Source organism: Austrofundulus limnaeus, unplaced genomic scaffold, assembly GCF_001266775.1.
Source record: "Austrofundulus limnaeus strain Quisiro unplaced genomic scaffold, Austrofundulus_limnaeus-1.0 Scaffold418, whole genome shotgun sequence".
NCBI classification, from domain to species: Eukaryota; Metazoa; Chordata; class Actinopteri; order Cyprinodontiformes; family Rivulidae; genus Austrofundulus; species Austrofundulus limnaeus.
The window spans coordinates 453242-471046 of NW_013952820.1; the positions used below are offsets into that span (position 1 = coordinate 453242).

The window sequence follows — 17805 nt, forward strand, 5'->3', positions numbered from 1 at the left end:
CAGACTGACTGCTCATAAAATATACGACAGGTCTGGACCACTCGTGGATTTTTTTCATATCTGAAGAAAATCTTAGAATACGAAAAAATTGGTGAATGCCACAAATTCTCCTAAATCACTCGTACGCACAACTTAAGAATAAATATGTGCGTACGAACGGTTCTTGCATGAGGTTCAAGGTTCCATGTTTTTTGTGTGTTCAGCTGAAGTCCAAAATCTGGTAATGGCAATGTAAAAGAAATAAATTTGACTATTTTAAAACTGATGGAGGCTTAAGGAAACAACTATTACGTTTGTGAATAGCAGTGGTTATGTATGTCAAATCAGAATTAGTAAACAAGTCAGAGACTGTGTTTGGTTCAAAAACATCCAATATCACTGTATTTGCAAGACTAATTAGCATGTTGGTGCTGACAACCCCCTAAACTAATAATAAAAAATAACTTTGCTTTACTGTCAACTGTGGAAAATTATTTAGTTGGCTTCAGGAAAAAGCATTGATTATGTTAAGAAATTAAGTCTTGGTTAAGTTAAGAAAACATGCCTATTTGGTAATTTTTTGTCAAATCATTTTGGTACCATTGCCTATTTTAAAATGTGTTGACTCCTCTTTTTTAAAATTGGGCATCTTGTACACACCATTTATTTTTTCCCCATACCATATAAGCTGACTGAGAAGTTTATCACAATTTAGTTTTTTTTTTGAATTTATCAGCAAACTTAAAATTCAGTTATTATTTTGTTTGTTTGTTTTTTAACCACAATCACATTTTAGGATAATATGTGCCTAAATTATGTCACAAGTTTTGTACCATGTTAATATAGTTTTACCTCAAACCTCTTATGAAGACACAGAGTACTAATGTGACAAAGGCAGTTTGGTCTTTTAAGTCTTTGCTAATTCTCCTTGGATTCATATCAGTTCAATCAAGTTCAATCTAAACCCTTAAGTTCAAAAGTATAATCTTTGAGTCCAGTTGTACCTGTTACATTAATAGGAACTATATCAGCTGTGACTGCATCTGCCTGCTGCCTCATCTTCTCCTCTGGTGTTGGAAGTCGATGAAAAGGATCCATTTCCGCATCAAAAGAAGAGTTGTTGGGTGATGCTAGCTCATCCCAGCCGGAGGTGAGACCAACCTGGTTCAGGACCAGCGGAGTCATGGGTCGTGGGTTGTTGAGGAAAAACCTCTCATCCTCATCTGAGGATCCTGAAGCCTGAGAAAACAATACGCTTTAAATTACATTTTAGTTTAGGTAGAAGCAGCTTAAATTCAACTGTTTGGCAATCTAATGGATACTAGATTAAACTCCAGTTTACTCTCAGTTAAATCTGATTAGGAAGGATCTGCAAACTATTTCAGCATTGTTAGTCTAACCTACTGCAGGTTTACCTTTCTCCTCCAAAGTGAAAACTTGAAACAAACTGAAAAGCAAGACTGAGAAAAAAAATCCAAGACTCTGGACCTCTAAAGAGAGGAGAAGTGGGAGGAAAAGATAAAAAAGCATAAGAAAGTAAAAATGAGAAAGATTACAGTAAAGTTTTATAAGCAGCTTAACAGTAGAGGAACAGTGTCAGGACATCCGTTTGACCAGCAGGTGGAAGTAAAGGTTAGTGAGTCCCCACAGTTTGAATAAAGCAGAAAGTAAATCAAAACTGGGCATGCCCAAACAAATGGAACTATAAGATAATACTCTTTGGGCCATCCAAACCCGAGTTTCAAAAGAATATTTTATGATAAAAGGTCAATTATGAGACACTAAACTGCAACAAAGGTGCAAAATAGTTAAATGTAAAACAACCATATGACATATGATGCAAAACTACTATAATGAGATCAAAATGTTGAAAATAGATAAGACTGGAAACATAAAAAATCCCAGAGAAACCATTTCAAACATAAAATAGTTCAAATAAAATCCAGAATTTATAATAAATACATAAAGAACCATGAAATTTTTTTTCATAATTAATACTAACAAAGAAAGATAATAATATAAGATGTGAATGTGTTTTGGCGATTTAAAGAGTTATGTGTTATTTAAAGAGTTAAGTTATGTGTCTGTGCAGTGGTGCTGTGTAATAATCCCTACAAGATTAAAAAACATCTTTCTAATTTTGGCAGTAGCCTAATTATCACCTCGTGACTCACAGAGATGGCTGATTTAGAACTGTTCACTCTTAAAATATTCATGAAACAGAAACACAATATGCATATCATGCACATTCCTCACCATCTTTCTGCTTTGAGTCCGCCACCTTCGGTGTTTTCTGCTCTCTGATTGGTCGAGGCCGGTGAATGGAGAGAAGCTGGGGCTCGGTGGGTGAGAGCAGCTTTGCTGAGTCAGCTCGTTACATGCTACATACGACATACAGAAAGGAGAGCCATACAGCTGGGCAAAGGGAAGTTTGGACAGAAATCTACAGGGGTTAGAAAACAAAACTGAAACACCTGGTTTTAGACCATAACATCCCTTTCAGACAGCTTCCTCTTGCGTCCACAGTTAATCCTGTTGGATGTGGTTGGTCTTTCTTGGTGGTATGTTATTACCCTGGATAACGTGGCTTTTGATACATCACAAAGACTTGCTGTCTTGGTCACAGTTGCACCAGCAAGACGTGTGCAAACAATTTGTCCTCTTTTGAACTCTGGTTTGTCACCCATAATGTTGTTTGCATTGCAATATTTTGAGCAAAACTGTGCTCTTACCCTGCTAATTGAACCTTCACACTCTGCTCTTACTGGTGCAATGTGCAATTAATGAAGATTGGCCACCAGGCTGGTCCAATTTAGCATGAAACCTCCCACACTAAAATGACAGGTGTTTCAGTTTCATTGTCTAACCCCTGTAAGTTGATGTGAAGACTCAGCAGCAATCAATTAATCATCTTTTCTTCTTGATCAATTATTCCAGTGTATAGGTTCATTAATAAAAAAACAGTTTTGTTCTTTGCATTTGCTCAGAGACATTGTGCTGCAGCTGCAGCAATGCAGTCTGCAGCAGAATGTGCTGCATGCAGACCGCTGCAGCCCACTGCAGTCCACCTGCAGCATTAATCATCCAGATGGTTTCACTTTCATATGATTAGAGCTAAAAATATATAAATATTTAAACATCACAGATTCTTGACCAGCTCATACTGAAAAAAACACACTTTTTTTTTTTTACTTTTTCTTTCGTTTTATTTTCTCTTATGAAAAAAAAACAACAACAGGAGTTAATGTAGTATAGACCTGTGGTTTGATTTGGTCTTTACTGCCTGTTAGGATCTGTGTACAAATGATTAACTTCTAGAGTCAGCTCTCTTCAAGATGGCTGCCACAGATGAGGACTCAAATTTATGTCCTCAAACCAGAAAAGATTTTGCTGAAGAAATAATCCAATTCACGACTTCTGGTTTGTTTTTTTCAGTTAATGAAATATGCCATTTCATGGATCATACAAAAGTTTTTCAACCATTTTGAGATAAATATGTCCCATCAGCAGCAGATTAATGTGTACATACATAAAGATGACCCGGTACCCTCAGCTGGTCACCGATGAAGTTTATTACATCAGCAGGATCACCTAAGTGTAAACGAATGTTGAGCTGCAGTCTGGTCAGCTGCCTCCTTAAATGACGAGGGTTGATAAGAAGGTTATCTAAGACCAACAAACTGCAATTTCAACCTGTGTAATGATAGTCATCGGTGACCAGCTGAGGGGACCAGGCCGTCTCCATGGTTATTGAATGATACACAAGAGGAAAACCATAACTTATTATCTTGAGAAAACACTCATCATTAATTCATGATAACAACATAATTAATTTGTTTTCTCGAGAAAATGCTCATCGTTATTTTGTGATAATGACAATATGTTTTTAGCACAAGAAAACCAAGGAAAAAAATTATCAGTGGTAAACGTTTGCTCTCATCTTCTGTACATACTCTAATGTTAGTGTATTCTTTTGTTTTAGGCTATGCTTTTTACAAGTTTTACAGTCAGAAGTTTTGTTTTATATTTCCTGTTTTTCCAAGTATGTAAAATATTTCTATAAAGGTGAACCACATGAAATGAATTATTTTTGTGTTGAAAATGTTTTTGAAGAATCCTGTCAGTAAATGCAGCTTTCTTACCTTGCAGGTCATCAGAACTGCCTGATCTTCTTTTCCCTGGAATAAAGCTCAATCCATGCTGAGGTTTCTGGGAAGTGTAGTGAACAGACCATTTACTGTCCCCATCCCCTGTTGGACAGAGAGAAAAAAGAAATCTGAGGAGGGGGTTCATTCAGTGTGAGACTGCTTTCAGTGTTTAATCTTGTTTCAGCAAATTTGTTCACACTGAGGGGGCAATGATGAACGAAATTGCAGCTCTAAGCACTCCTGAAGGTGACCCCAGTAATGTACTTCAAGGCTAGTAATGTGAAGAAACCATCATTTGATTTGCTGGGGAATTCATAGGACATTCTTGGACAGATACAGCATTTAATTTAAATTTTTTTTGCACTTCAGATCAGAGATATCAGCATAAAATACAAACCTATTACAATCATAGGCATATTTGCAAATATTTAGTTTTGTCTTTAACCTACATTTTTTCAGATTGTTTTGGTTTTACATGCAACATAAATTAAACACTTGAAAGGAGGGACAGTTGGAAAATTTAAAGCATAAAGTTAAACCAATTTTAAAACTAAGAACAAACAACAAGGGGTTCTGAGATTCTTTTTTTAAGCCACTTCAGTAGAACACAGAACTGGATGTTAGTTTCTTAATTTCTGCATCATCAGTGACTTTTTTATACTATAGTAAAGAAGAAAAAGAAGAAGAGAAATATAAGTACTGTAAAGAGAGAAACTGATAGAAATTCGACAACAAGTGACATGTACACACAAGACAACACACCCAACATCTGACCATCAGAGAATGAAGAAAATAAACATCCAGCAACCAAACATAAACATCTGTATGTGCATATACCAAAACCCAAATATTTAAACTAGGGTTGGGCAATATTGGCAAAAAAATTAATCACAATTAATCGTGATATTTAGCAGATTGATTAATTTGACGATTTATGGCCTGGATTCCCTGGACACCCTTATGTCCTGGTCACATGACCAATTTAGTGGAAAAGATTTGCTCTTCGTAAAAATCTGTTCTAAATTGTGTCATAGTTACAGACTTCAGGCTATACATAAATTTTTAAATTGTGTTGATACATAAAGAAATTACAGAACTTTTTAAAATGTTCGTCACATTTGAAGCGGAAAGGTGCACCGAGTGGACTGACTGGAGAAATCTCCCCTGGTGGCATTTTATTTTATTTTTTTATTCATCCTTGATTTATACAGGAAGATCTCTTGATTTACAAGAGAGACCTGTTACATTCACCACAACAAAGTAACATAAAAACAATAATAATACAATTTACTTAACACTTCTAAAAATCAATACCATGCGTCATCAAAGAAAGGGTTTTCATTGACAACAAGTACAGGTGCTTATGGACAAATTTTCAAATCTGTTTATTAAAATCTTAAACTCCCCAAGTGTGACCAAAGTGGAGAGCTTCAGATCCTGTTGAAGCTTGTTCCAGGTGGAGGGGCCAGAAAAGGAGAACATGCCGAGAACATAAATATATAAATATATATATACACACACACATTCAGTGATGGTAAGACACCCCTGAATCCAAATGCCTATTTTTGTGTGGTTGTGAACATGCATATAAATACAAGATTTCTCCAGTGGAATATTTAATAATGACTGTGGAGGACCACAGACCCAACCCCCAAGACCCAAGGCAGACATAAGGGGGACCAGAGCCACAGACCCCAAGAGAGACCCCAGGCACTGAGCCCACAAGGTCACCCGAGCAGCAAGAACCCCCCCCCCCCCCACCCCCAGAGAAGAACACAGGAGAGAACCAGGAGAGCCCACCAGCAACCACATGCAGGACCCACAGGGCCAACAGCGACAACCTCACAGGCCTCGCTGGCCCCCGCTACGCCGGAGCAGATCCAGGCATTGACACAGAAACCCAGATCCCCAGGGCGCCCCGCCTCCTCCAAGCCAAGGCCTAACAGGGCCAGAGGACCCAAGCTCCACCAGGCAGTCACCAGGCGGAGCCAGTGCATGCCCAAGCACCCAGCCCCATACATTGAGAGCCACCAGCGCACTGACGGGCAAAGCTACACCCCACCAGAGGGCGTTGCTAGGGGGCAAAGCCCACCACTAGCAGTAGGCCCTCAGGTGAGCCAGATGAGAGAGCAGCCCGAGTCCCAGCCTGACAAACACCCAATCATACACAGACACAATCACACAGTTCCACCCTCATTCTCACACCCACTCATTCAAAGACAAACAAGATGAACGCCACACCCCACTCACACTCTCGATACATACTCTATACCCCCCAGGTCCAGGACACATACCCGCCCCCTACAGAAGGTCATATCCGAACCCAGGAGGTAAACCCATTCATTCTGGGGTGGAGAAGAAAATACAGCAAAGACCCAGCCCGGACTGCACCAGGCCAGCCGGCCGGCCCTCCGCTGCAGCGAAGCAACACCCCCCGACCACCCACACACACTGCCAACGGCCAAGCACACACCCCCAGCCGACCCCCAGCCAGGCCCCGGCAGCCACCCCAGCCAGCGGGCCATCCATGGCAACAGGGGCCACAATCCAAGAGTCCGAACAACCCTGGGGAAGACAGACCGCCAGCCCCTCCCGGCAACACCTCAGGCCCCCGAGTCCATCCATAGCCCAGACCCCTACCAGACGGTCCGCCCCTTCTCTGAACCCCACCCCCAAATGGCAATCGGAGAGCGGGGGAGGTGAGGAGAGAGAAAAAAGAAACAAAGACCCCGAAACACACACTCCCACCCCTAAATGTGTTGTTGATGCATGTTGCTCTATAAGAAGAGGGGCAGAGACCAGCATTGTGCCAGTTTTCCCTCCACTCCAACTCCAACCCAAAAACCCTGAATGTCTACCAGCAACCCTTGGGGGCGGGCACAGGTGCCAGCAGCGAGAGGGATCCCCTCTCGCCCCTTGCCTGCCATGGAGTGCCCACCTCAAATTCTTATACGTGAATGTCATGAGGAAATTGTAATTGAATGTCTAAAGTGCATAATAAAATTGGGGCTCAGGTGGTTACGGCAAACAGGGGTGTAAAACTGTTGTTCTTTGCAACGTACCAGCGCCTCAAAAACCCTACATATGAGTGGAGTTGAAAATAAGGGGGGTGGGTGTCCACAGACAAAAACAGAGCCCACGGGACCACTAGAGAAGGGGACCAACAATCCATCCACCCCAGAGTCATCCAGACTCCCAAGACCAGACCCCCAGTCCCACAGCCAGCCCACAACCAAAAGAGGCCACCGAACCCCACCAAGGAAGTTTCGGCCAAGAGTGCACACCCAGCCGCCGTCCCAGAGCCTTCTTCTGAGATTCTTAATGAGCTCATTGAAAATAAGACAACCTCTTTACAGTGGGGGTGTCTGGAGTGCATCTTGAGATGGTCTGCATAAATTGTGCTTTCAGTGGTATCTAAGTTATACTGGTATAGAAATCATTGAGAATGTGTCAATAATATTTTTGAACAGGTATCACAAAGGAGACTGATTTGATGCTTGAAGATGCCTGCAAGTTTGCAGTTGCTTTACTTGGACCGTAAAGAGGGTCCTAAAGTATCTGAAATTTAATGATGGGTTCTTTGATTTTGTGCTGGTTCCCTAAAAGCCAGCTTGTTTGGAACTACAGTAGATATTTTAAGAACTTCTTCTTTACCAAGTACACTGACTGAACAGCCATTTTTGGAGCAGAAAAGAGATGCAACTCAAGTCCCATCACTTAATAAATCCCATATAGAGAGGGAATGTGTAGCTTAGGTGAACAATTCTTGTAAAACAAAAAAAATAAAAATAAAAATAAAAAACAAAAACAAAAAGAGTAAGCTTTCAGGGGATTTTGAAGACGTATCAGAAGTTCATGCATAGACATTTTAAGAATCAGATTACCACACAAAAGTATCACAAAAATACCTCTTGAGCAACTTCAAGGAAAATCTATGGATTTTTAAGAATGTACAGTAGGACACCAAAGGAACAAGCCTCACGCCCCGGGACAAAGGGGCAAATAGCATTTTCCGTTTTCTATTTCTTTGACAGAACTTAAGTTAACAGAAGTTGAAAGAAATGCCTCTTTTGCCCCCGGTACCAGCAACGTGGGATTCAAGAGGTTCATTGCTGTGCACTTGAGCACATTTTATAGATTGTGGTTCTCTTTAGTTTAGCTTAAGACTAAACAAACAAAAAAGGTCACTGATGATGCCGAAATTAAGAAACTAACATTCAGTTCTGTTTTCTACTGAAGTAGCTAAAAAACAGACTAAACAAAACAAAGGCAGAGCAGGGCAACCACAATTATCACTGGTTGAAGAATGCACAATGACACAAAACAGCCTCACCAAACATCACACGACTTATTACTGATTTTCTCTTTTTTTTGACTTGACACTTTAGGCTCAAACATAAAATGGAGACTGAACACAAGTTGAATAGTTTAACTTTTTATTTATTTATTTTAAAGGCTGTCTAAGAAAATAATTACTCTATTGTCATAGCCAGGCAACCAGCAGTCCCTGTGGTTCTGCCAACCAAGGCCACTTGAAATCCACACTCTGCAGCCAGTAAAGCCAATTTAAAACAGCAAAAAAAATAAATAAATAAAAAATAAAAATAAAAACAGAAATGTTGCAATACTGGTGCTGATCAAAGAGGGACATCACCGTCTCTTGTAACAATTTTGTTAAAACTATGCTATTAGTAAATGCTATTAAATTCAGTTTGATTTCCAAATATTTTCCTGAAACATCCATGTTTCATGACTCTGATGGAGGTCTTGACTTCACCTTTGGGAACTACAACACAAATCCATCAAAAGAAATGGACTGTTCAAAACCTGGTCAAAGAGTAAGAAAATGGGGGAGTTCAACTCTCTTAGAGTGGGTTTGCAATTTCCAGCTTTTTAGAAACAATAAACCTTTTAGTCTTTAGACATCTTGGGAGTCCTCCCAACGTTTAGTGAATCTGAATCGATTAGGAGTCCTTAGGGACTCCCAAGATGGTTCTTTTTGTCATCAGTCAGTGCAAGACCGTCAAAACCTCTGTTTTCCAATGTCCTTGAGTCTTGAGGAGAGGGTTTTTTTTACAACAACTGAAGTTTGTCTATTAGATCTTGAAAACAACCAACGTTTTTATTTATTTATTTATTATTATTATTATTATTATTATGCAAAATAACAGTTTTTGAGGGGGGGGCTTGAGCAGAAGCAACAACTATGAGTAGGTTCTTATGAAGACAAGTGTCCTGGAGTCCTTGAGAGAGGTCTCTGAATCAATTACCTGCAACACTGCTGCATTTTCATGCAGTGCAGAGCCCTACTGGTTTCAAACACAAGGGAAACTGCTGACCTGAACTATTTTTATGATTTTAGCATGCACTTATTAGCCAGTTAGAAAGCAGGATTTATATGAGGTCATCTTCAGAGTACTATATCTTAAACATAGGAATGCTCTCTGACCCTGTGATCAGACTATTCATTATCAATATAGCAGCACTTACCTGTCGTCTTACTGAGGTATCTGAGGACGGACTTGATTGCTGCTCTGATCAGAACCATAACGACGCCATACACTCAAACATCCACGCACACACACTCCTGAGGCTGCAGCAGAGAGAAACTGAGCCTGCAAGCAGCAGCATTAATGCAGCTTGACTCATTGCGGCGCTGCACTCCTCCTACTTCTATCCCCCTCCTGTTCTTCCCAGTCTTTTTGTTTTTTACTTCCACACACACCTGCCATGCTGGCAGGAAGCCAGTGCACATGTGCGCCCTTCATGAGTGTCGCCAGGTTATGAAGGTTACCAAAAACACTGCATGAACATGTTGCTTTGAAGATCAAGGGAGAATGTGTTTCTGTGATAGTGTCTGATGTAAGGTGGATCTTTTATTTTCTGTGTTTTGGTGTTACTGTCTGTGAGGACAGCTCATCAGAGGGAGAAGGAAGAAAGAGGACAGGAGCATCCTCAGGGTTTATTATGATTAATGATTAAAGTTCAAACAGCAAAAACTGGACACATTTTACATTTCAGTATTTTCTTTTTGAGATTTGACAAAAGTCATTTTGTTTCAATTTAAATCTTTTATTGTCACATTTTGTCTTTGCAGCCATTTTGGATCCTTATGTATTTATGTCATATGTTTTCAGGTTTTGGAGTCTTTATGTGGTTATTATCATGACAGCACACAAAACTATGATTATATTGTTTTATACTGTTTATTTTTATGTTTCTTTTATTTTTTCAGAGATTTTTGGTCAACTGTAGCACAGAAACGGTTGCATCCGTCAGCATAAAATTTGGTAGGAATGTAGATTTGTCTGACCTACACTGAGTCAACCAAAGGTTTTATGATAGACCCCATATTTGAGGAGGGGGCTCCATCTGAAAAAGGGGTGTACGAACGTACAAAAATGCTTGTAACTGAAAAACTGTTCAACGCTTGTGGCCCGCTGCCACAGAGGAGCTTTTTAACCACCTCAGTAACCTCGGCACCAGAGACTGAAGAGTCCGACCCAGGGTCCCCAGGCTCTGCTTCTTCATGGGAAGATGTGCCGGTGGGATTGAAGAGGTCTTCAAAGTATTCTGCCCACGACACACAATGTTCCGAGTTAGGTTGAGTACCTATCAGCTGCTTCTGGAGTCCCACGGGCCAAAAAGACCAGATAGAACTCCTTCTTCAGCCTGACAGCATCCCTCACCGCTGGTGTCCATCAACGAGTTCAAATGTTGCCACCACGATAGGCACCGACAACCTTGTGGCCACAGCTCAGATAAGTTGGCTCTACAATCGTGGCACGGAACATGGCCTACTCGGACTCGATGTGCTAATTGTTAGATGTTTGTTGTCTTCTGCAAACAAGGATAAGACTGAAAAGACTGGCTTTCAATTTCTTGCTCAGTTAGGGAGGAAGAGTTGGTCTTCTCTTTTCTCATTTGGCTTTGATCTCTTTTGGGTCGGAAGCTTTTCTCTACAGTTGTTTGGGGATTTTGACTTATGATTTCTACAAGCGTCGTTTGGGGACTTTGACCTATTATTATCTCCTATTCTAGCATTTTTAACACAGACTACAACTTTATCATTTGATAACTTTAGTTTGTCTTTTTGTTGGTCTGTTATATGGGTTACTAATCATCACAGGTTCTTGTTTGTTTGTTTCCTATGGTCTTTCTGTTCATTCCGCTCTTTTGTGTATTTATTTTGTGTTTCTAACCTCATAAAAAACTTTGGAAATGGGGTTCTTACAGACACACAGGACACATGGTCAACCCAAACCTGTCCTCCAGCCTTTTGCCTGATCTCTTAAAGGGGACCAAATGTGCAAAATTCACTTTTTTCAGTTTTTTTTTTTTTACTTACATTTGGTTCTGTACTGCTTCTAAAAGCAGTCCAAGAACCAAAAATGCACTCAGAGGTATTTTTACTATAAGTAAATGTATTTTTCTGTGTCTTGAAATGACCTGCTTTCAAACACTGCTACCTGTGATGTCACAAGTCTCTCTCCAGCCCACCCCCAACCTGAGTCCAGCTCATCTCCTGGTCACCCAAGCAGAGACTCCGCCCACTTCTTCACAGGACGGTTCTGTTGTTTTAGAACAGTCATGGAGAACAGAGACGTGTGGATTAATTTTGTTTTTATTTATTTTTATTTATATTTTTGATGGCAATATTAAAGAAAGTTTGTGTAAATAATTTCGCCATGAACTACTTTGGAAAAATAGTCCTTTCAACTGAAAGGAAACTGAAAGTAAACTTCTGGAAGAGGGCGGAGTTAACATAAAAAAAAGGTTGGGAGGGGGTTTCCATAGCAACTTATGCATACAGCAGATTCTGAAGAGAGCTGAAGAACAGGCAGAACTGAAATGATGAAATTTCATTGTTTGAGATTAATTTTGTGAATTAAATCAAATGAACATGTTTTGTAGAGCCGACAGATGGATCCTAACTTGTTCTAGGACCCCCATATTAGGTCACTTTTAATAATTTCTGTGTTAGCAGTGTGGTTGTTGACCTTTTATCACAAACTGGGTCAGTTCCAATTGTGTCAACTACAATATGTGGGCCATGTGAAGCAGTTAATTGTCTTCAAGGCTGAAAGACTCACTGTCTGCTCATCTTCTCCTCCACACCGTTTAATTAGTTTCAATAATTAGACACCAAATAGGTCACAATACCATTATGTCACACTGATATATGTAGTCCTAACGGATTCTAATCTGGACTCTCAATGCTGTCCAATCATTGGGCAGAAGGGGCATGACTTAATCACCCAAATGGAGTTTAATACTTAACTGAACTGATTACTATTCCAAACATAAATCCAGGTGTGTTTCACCTGGAATACAAAACTCGTATTCAGGTAGGAGTAAAGCTTCAAGGTAGCAGCTGTTGCAGTCATCTGTTCTTACAGGAATTAGACTTTTGCGTAGCGTATAGAGCTGCAGCTTATCCCTACATACATGTAGGAGGAGATTACACAAAGAGGAGGTTGTTAAGAGAGAATGTAGCAAGCTGGTGTGTTTGAACTCTGTGTGCTATCTGAGAATAAAAGTTGACAGAGGCTGTGATGCATTATTAATCAGACAATCCCTACAGAGAGTGAGGATATGTTAAGAAAAATCTACAGGCAAGCTTTGATATTCTGATTCAAACATAAAGAAACTGTAAAGTTGAGCACTGGACTGAACTGGGTCATCATACACAAACAGATTTTTACGACTGCAGACTTAAATTGAAGCCAATTATTTACTCTTAACACTAATCATTTGCGGTCATTTGCTGTTGCAGTATTTGGTTGCTTTGATTCAGTAGTCCACTCAAACAACTCCACATTTTCAAAAATATGAATACACAGGCCTAAACAGTGGCACTGATGGTAAGTGGCACATTTTGTTTGCAAAAGGCTCCATCCAAGCCAAAACATTTAAAAAATGAAACAAAAGCAAATATTGCGTTCAAACAACACTACTTGAAACGAGGGGTATGAGCTACATTGCTTGTCTTTGCAGTCTGTTATATGGCTTTCATGCCATTTGTTATCTTTCTACATAGACTTTGTCAAATGTTCCTTCTCGCAAAGAATTAGATTCAGAATCAGAAATGCTTTGATGTAAATATTACAGAATAGTATAAACGTAAACAAAATCAAAATCTATCAGAATAAGAAATTACAGTAACAGTTGCCCGGATTTCTTGTGAAACTTGAGCCATTCCATCTACACCTCCACCTTCACCTCACACATGGACTCCTCCTCCTTAGAATCCTCTATCTCTGACTTTAAGTCTCATCTGTCTTGGACATCCTACATCCATGCTGGTAAAGACCAACACAGATTTTTAAAAGGCCTGCAGACTGATTGCTATGTGAAAGATTTATGTGAAGGACTATGAACAGCTGATTCAGTGATTTCATATTGATCTGGATAGCTTCTAATAACAGGTGGTTCCTATGTTATCATTGCTAAAACAATGGCATTTGAACTTTGAATGACATTTATGTTAACTGTTTTGCTAAAAGGGTGGAGAAAATGTGTCAATCCAATGAGAAATCCAATGAGAAATGAAATTTTGGTCCATTTGCAAAAGGTGGTTTCTGCTCTGCTGAGATAGTGATGATGAAAACTGAGTGGATCCCAGTTTCTTTAAGCAAGTCAAAACAACCAAGAAAAACTGTTACACCAATTATTTATTGTTACTGCCAGTAATTTGTCGTCAACAACATTAATTTATCCTCAACAGAAATAATTTACTGTCAACACCTTGCATTTAACATCAACACCAATCTTTTACCATCAGCACCAATAATTTTCTTGTCAACATTAGTTATTTATCATCAACACAAATCCTGTGATCAATAACACAAGTGACAACATTTGAGACAATCAAAAGCAAAAGACCTGCTGGGATCATATATAGGATCAAACTGATTAAAACAAACCAAAATGAACTCCTTTAGAATCTGCTCAAATTAATTCAAACATAACAACATTTGCTAGCAAATAAAAACATTTCAACTATATGAAAAATACAACTAATATTTATATCACAATACAGGATATTTATTGTGACCTTTCATCAACACGGAACATATTGCATGCCTTGTATTCTCAATTTAATTTTTTATTCTTCACCCTTGGCTGTCAAGACCAAGTTTGTACATAATTTTGGTAAAAATGTTCAGACAATCTGAAAAAGTGGGTGTTTGTAGACAACAGATGTTGCTGGACTTTTCTGCATTACAGTTTTTCTTGATAGCTTAAAGAAACTGGGATACTCTGCGGCCCAACTAGGGATATGTGGCAGAAAATGGAGATGAAGATGAAAGCAATGTATCAGGCTACAGTGACAAGAAAGGGTACACTGAGTGCTGTATTGTACATGTTTTGGCACAGTGTGAGCCTTTTGCAAACAAAATGCTTCACTTTGGCCTGAGTTCATTGTTTTGAAAATGTGGAGTTTCATTTGACTGCTGCATGGAAGCTACCAAGAAAAACTGTACCACTGCCATCGAAACCCTGATCCAAGCCTAGATCATCACAGAACCAGGCTTTTGGACTTGTTCCTGACAACACTCTGTGTTTTTTTGTACTTTTTGGTCCAATTGGGAATCTATCTAATAAGGGTTCCACTGTGTGTTGGCATCCTAGATAAAGGCCTTGATGATGCCTCAGGACTGTGTTACAGTTTTTCTTGACTGATTTGACCTACTTAGTGAAACTGGGAGCCATTCAGTTTTTGTCATCACATTCTCAGCAGAGTACAAGTCACCTTTTGTAAATGTGTTAACCCTTTCTCATTAGATTGACACATTTTTCACCCTTTAGCAAAAGGTTTACACAGATGTCATTCAAGCAGTCCAAACTTCATTATTTTAGCTATGATAACCAAACAGAAATCACCTGTTCCCAACTGTTAGAAGCTACCTAGATCAGTTTTAAATCTCTGAAGCACATGTTTGACACTCCTTCACAAAAGTCTTCTCTTAGCAGTCCGTCTGCAGGTCTTACTTTTTGAACTAACCTTTATTTAACCTTCAAATCTCATTGAGATCATAGTTCTCTTTTGCAAGGGAGGCCTGAGCAACATATTGTTCATGTTTTTGGTTAAAATGTGCCATATCTAAGGGCGGGGCAAGATGGCGGAGGAGTAAGACGTGTGTCGCGTGGGCTCCCGCTCCGACTTGTTCTGTTTGTGGTTCTCTACTAAATGTCCTTGCTGTTTTGAGCATTTGGTCTGTCCGGACTCGACCCCTAAGTGATTCTTGCCTGGAAGAGTAGAAGAATGGCGACAAACTCGAGGAAAGGCAAACATTCTAGCTCTGCGGCTGTTAGGCCCGACGCCGCCTCAGAGCAGACTGCAGCTAAAACCGGATTTTCATCTCCTCCTTCTCCCTCCCACGGCGAGGTGGACGCACTCTCCTTGAAGTCTGACATTCTTGCCGCTATAAAAACCGATCTCTCAGCTGTGATCAAATCCGAAATAAAAGCGGCTTTGGCTGAAGAGTTTATTCTTATTAAAGGAGAGCTACAAGCGGTGAGAGCGGAAGTGGCTAACGGCACAATGCTACTACACGCTGACCTGGACCACCTTAAGCAGAGCGTAAAAGAGGTGGAGGATGGCTTGTCAACCTGGTCCGATGAGGTGGTTTCTCTACGCACCACCATCTTGGAACTGAAAGAAGAAGTCGATGGGCTCAAAAAGAAGTGTGATGATATGGAAGGGCGCATGAGGAGGTGCAATGTGCGGATTATTGGAGTTCCTGAGACACGAGAATCCAGCTCCACTTCAGCAGTGGCTAAACTGCTAGCAGATGTTCTACAGATGGATAAAGAGCCACTGGTTGACCGAGCACATCGCTCTCCAGGTGGGAACAAGTCAGGCGATAAGTCGCTGGTTATTGTTGCTAAGCTGCACTATTATCAAGAATGTGTGGAAATATTGTGTCGGGCGCGGAGCCGCGGCCATCTTCGTTTTAAGGAGGCACCGATCATCATCACATCTGACTACACTGCGGCTGTGGCCAGGGCTCGAGCAGCATTTACGGAGGTGAAGAGGCTTCTTCACAACCGACGAGATGTTCGCTATGGCTTGCTTTTTCCTGCACGGCTCCGCATCTCTCATGGGGAGGAAAACAAGGAGTTCCTAGATGCCAATAAAGCAATGGACTACATTAAGAGGAGGATCGTCATGGCGACGGACAACGAGGACCGGCGTTGACCGCAGGTCCAATCCTCATCGATCCATTATGACTGTCAGGTTGTAATGAACCTTCCAACTTTATGTCCCACACTATATCTTGATTTAATTTTAGACTTTATTCTCAGGGACAATATTCCTCTTCACAGGGGGTCTTTCCAGATATTGGTTAGTGATTTATTTATCAGTGCAGCAAGGAGCATAAACAGTATTAATATTTTAAAGTAAGGGAACCCCTTTTTTATTTTGTTACTATTATTTAGTTATGGCAGGAGTCCAGGCAGGGAGTTAAGTCCCCCAGTATAAGCACAAATGTGTGGATTTTTTGTTTGTTGGGTTCGCCGTGTTTTGTTTTGTTTTTAGGAGAAAGGGGTGGGACTATACCGGATCTGTTTGTTTTGAGAATGTCTTTTTCAGGTTATTTTTTTGTGATGGTTTGTGGATATATGGCCCTAAATATGTACAGTCCGACTGACCATACATGAGCAGTTCTAATATTAACAGGTTCATCAACAGTCACCCAGTAAACTGTGTGAGTTGGAATGTGAAATCCCTCAATGGTCCAATGAAATTTAGGAAAGTTATGACACATTTAAGACAACTTGATGCTAATATTACTTTTTTGCAGGAGACCCATTTGCAAATTTAAGCAGGCGCTGGTCTGGTCAGGTGTTTCAGTCTAACTTCCAATCTAAATCGAGAGGGGTAGCCATCTTAGTTAGTAAACAGGTGCAATTTACGGCATCCAGTGTTAAAACGGATGCTGCTGGACGTTATGTTATTGTGGTGGGAAAACTATATGCACTTCCTGTCATTTTAGTCTCGGTATATGCTCCAAATTGGGATGACCAAACATTTTTTAATACGCTTTTTTCAAATTTAACTAATATTTCAACACATAATCTCATAATTGGGGGAGATGTGAACTGTGTGCTATCATCCTTCGATTGTAGTACAGTGGGGAGGATCTCTCTTTCTAAATCGGCCTGGAGTGGTTGATGTGTGGCGTTTTCGTAATCCGACCCTGAGACGGTATTTGTTCTTTTACCCTGTTCATAAGAGCTATTCACGGATTGACTACTTTCTCCTCGATAAACAGATTTTACCTTTAGTGAGTGAATGTGATTATGGAGCGATAGTCATTTCTGATCATAGTCCGCTCATAATGAAACTGAACGTTCCTGTTACGCAATCGGTCTATCGTCCTTGGCGACTTAATCCGAYAHTTTTATCTGACGAAGACTTAGTTGATATGCTTGCTTCCGAAATTAAGTTTTTTATTGATGTTAATTGTACTCCTGGGATGCTGCTCAGCACTGTTTGGGAGTCATTAAAGGCTTACCTGAGAGGTCAAATAATTTCTTACTGTGCAAATAAAAAGAAGAAAAACATCGAACGACTAAAATCTCTAACAGATCAAATTTTACAACTAGAGAGGGAATGCTGCCATGCTTTTACACAAGACTCACTTAAGAAACGTACATTACTCCAAAC

At 40.1% G+C, this 17805-nt stretch overlaps 1 protein-coding gene across 5 annotated transcripts in view; it reads right to left on the reverse strand.

Annotated features, from left to right (window-relative positions):
- LOC106529020 (NHS-like protein 1) overlaps nucleotides 1–17805 on the reverse strand; it is a 32569-nt gene that overhangs the window by 11863 nt on the left and 2901 nt on the right. For 2 of the 5 annotated variants that reach the window (XM_014024324.1, XM_014024327.1), the window contains exons 2-5: nucleotides 4122–4229; nucleotides 2236–2360; nucleotides 1395–1469; nucleotides 984–1218 (exon numbers count right to left, since the gene is read on the reverse strand). In XM_014024324.1, coding sequence (XP_013879778.1) covers nucleotides 984–1218; nucleotides 1395–1469; nucleotides 2236–2360; nucleotides 4122–4229 — 543 coding nt within the window. The other 3 variants (XM_014024326.1, XM_014024325.1, XM_014024328.1) reach the window with 3 other exon arrangements.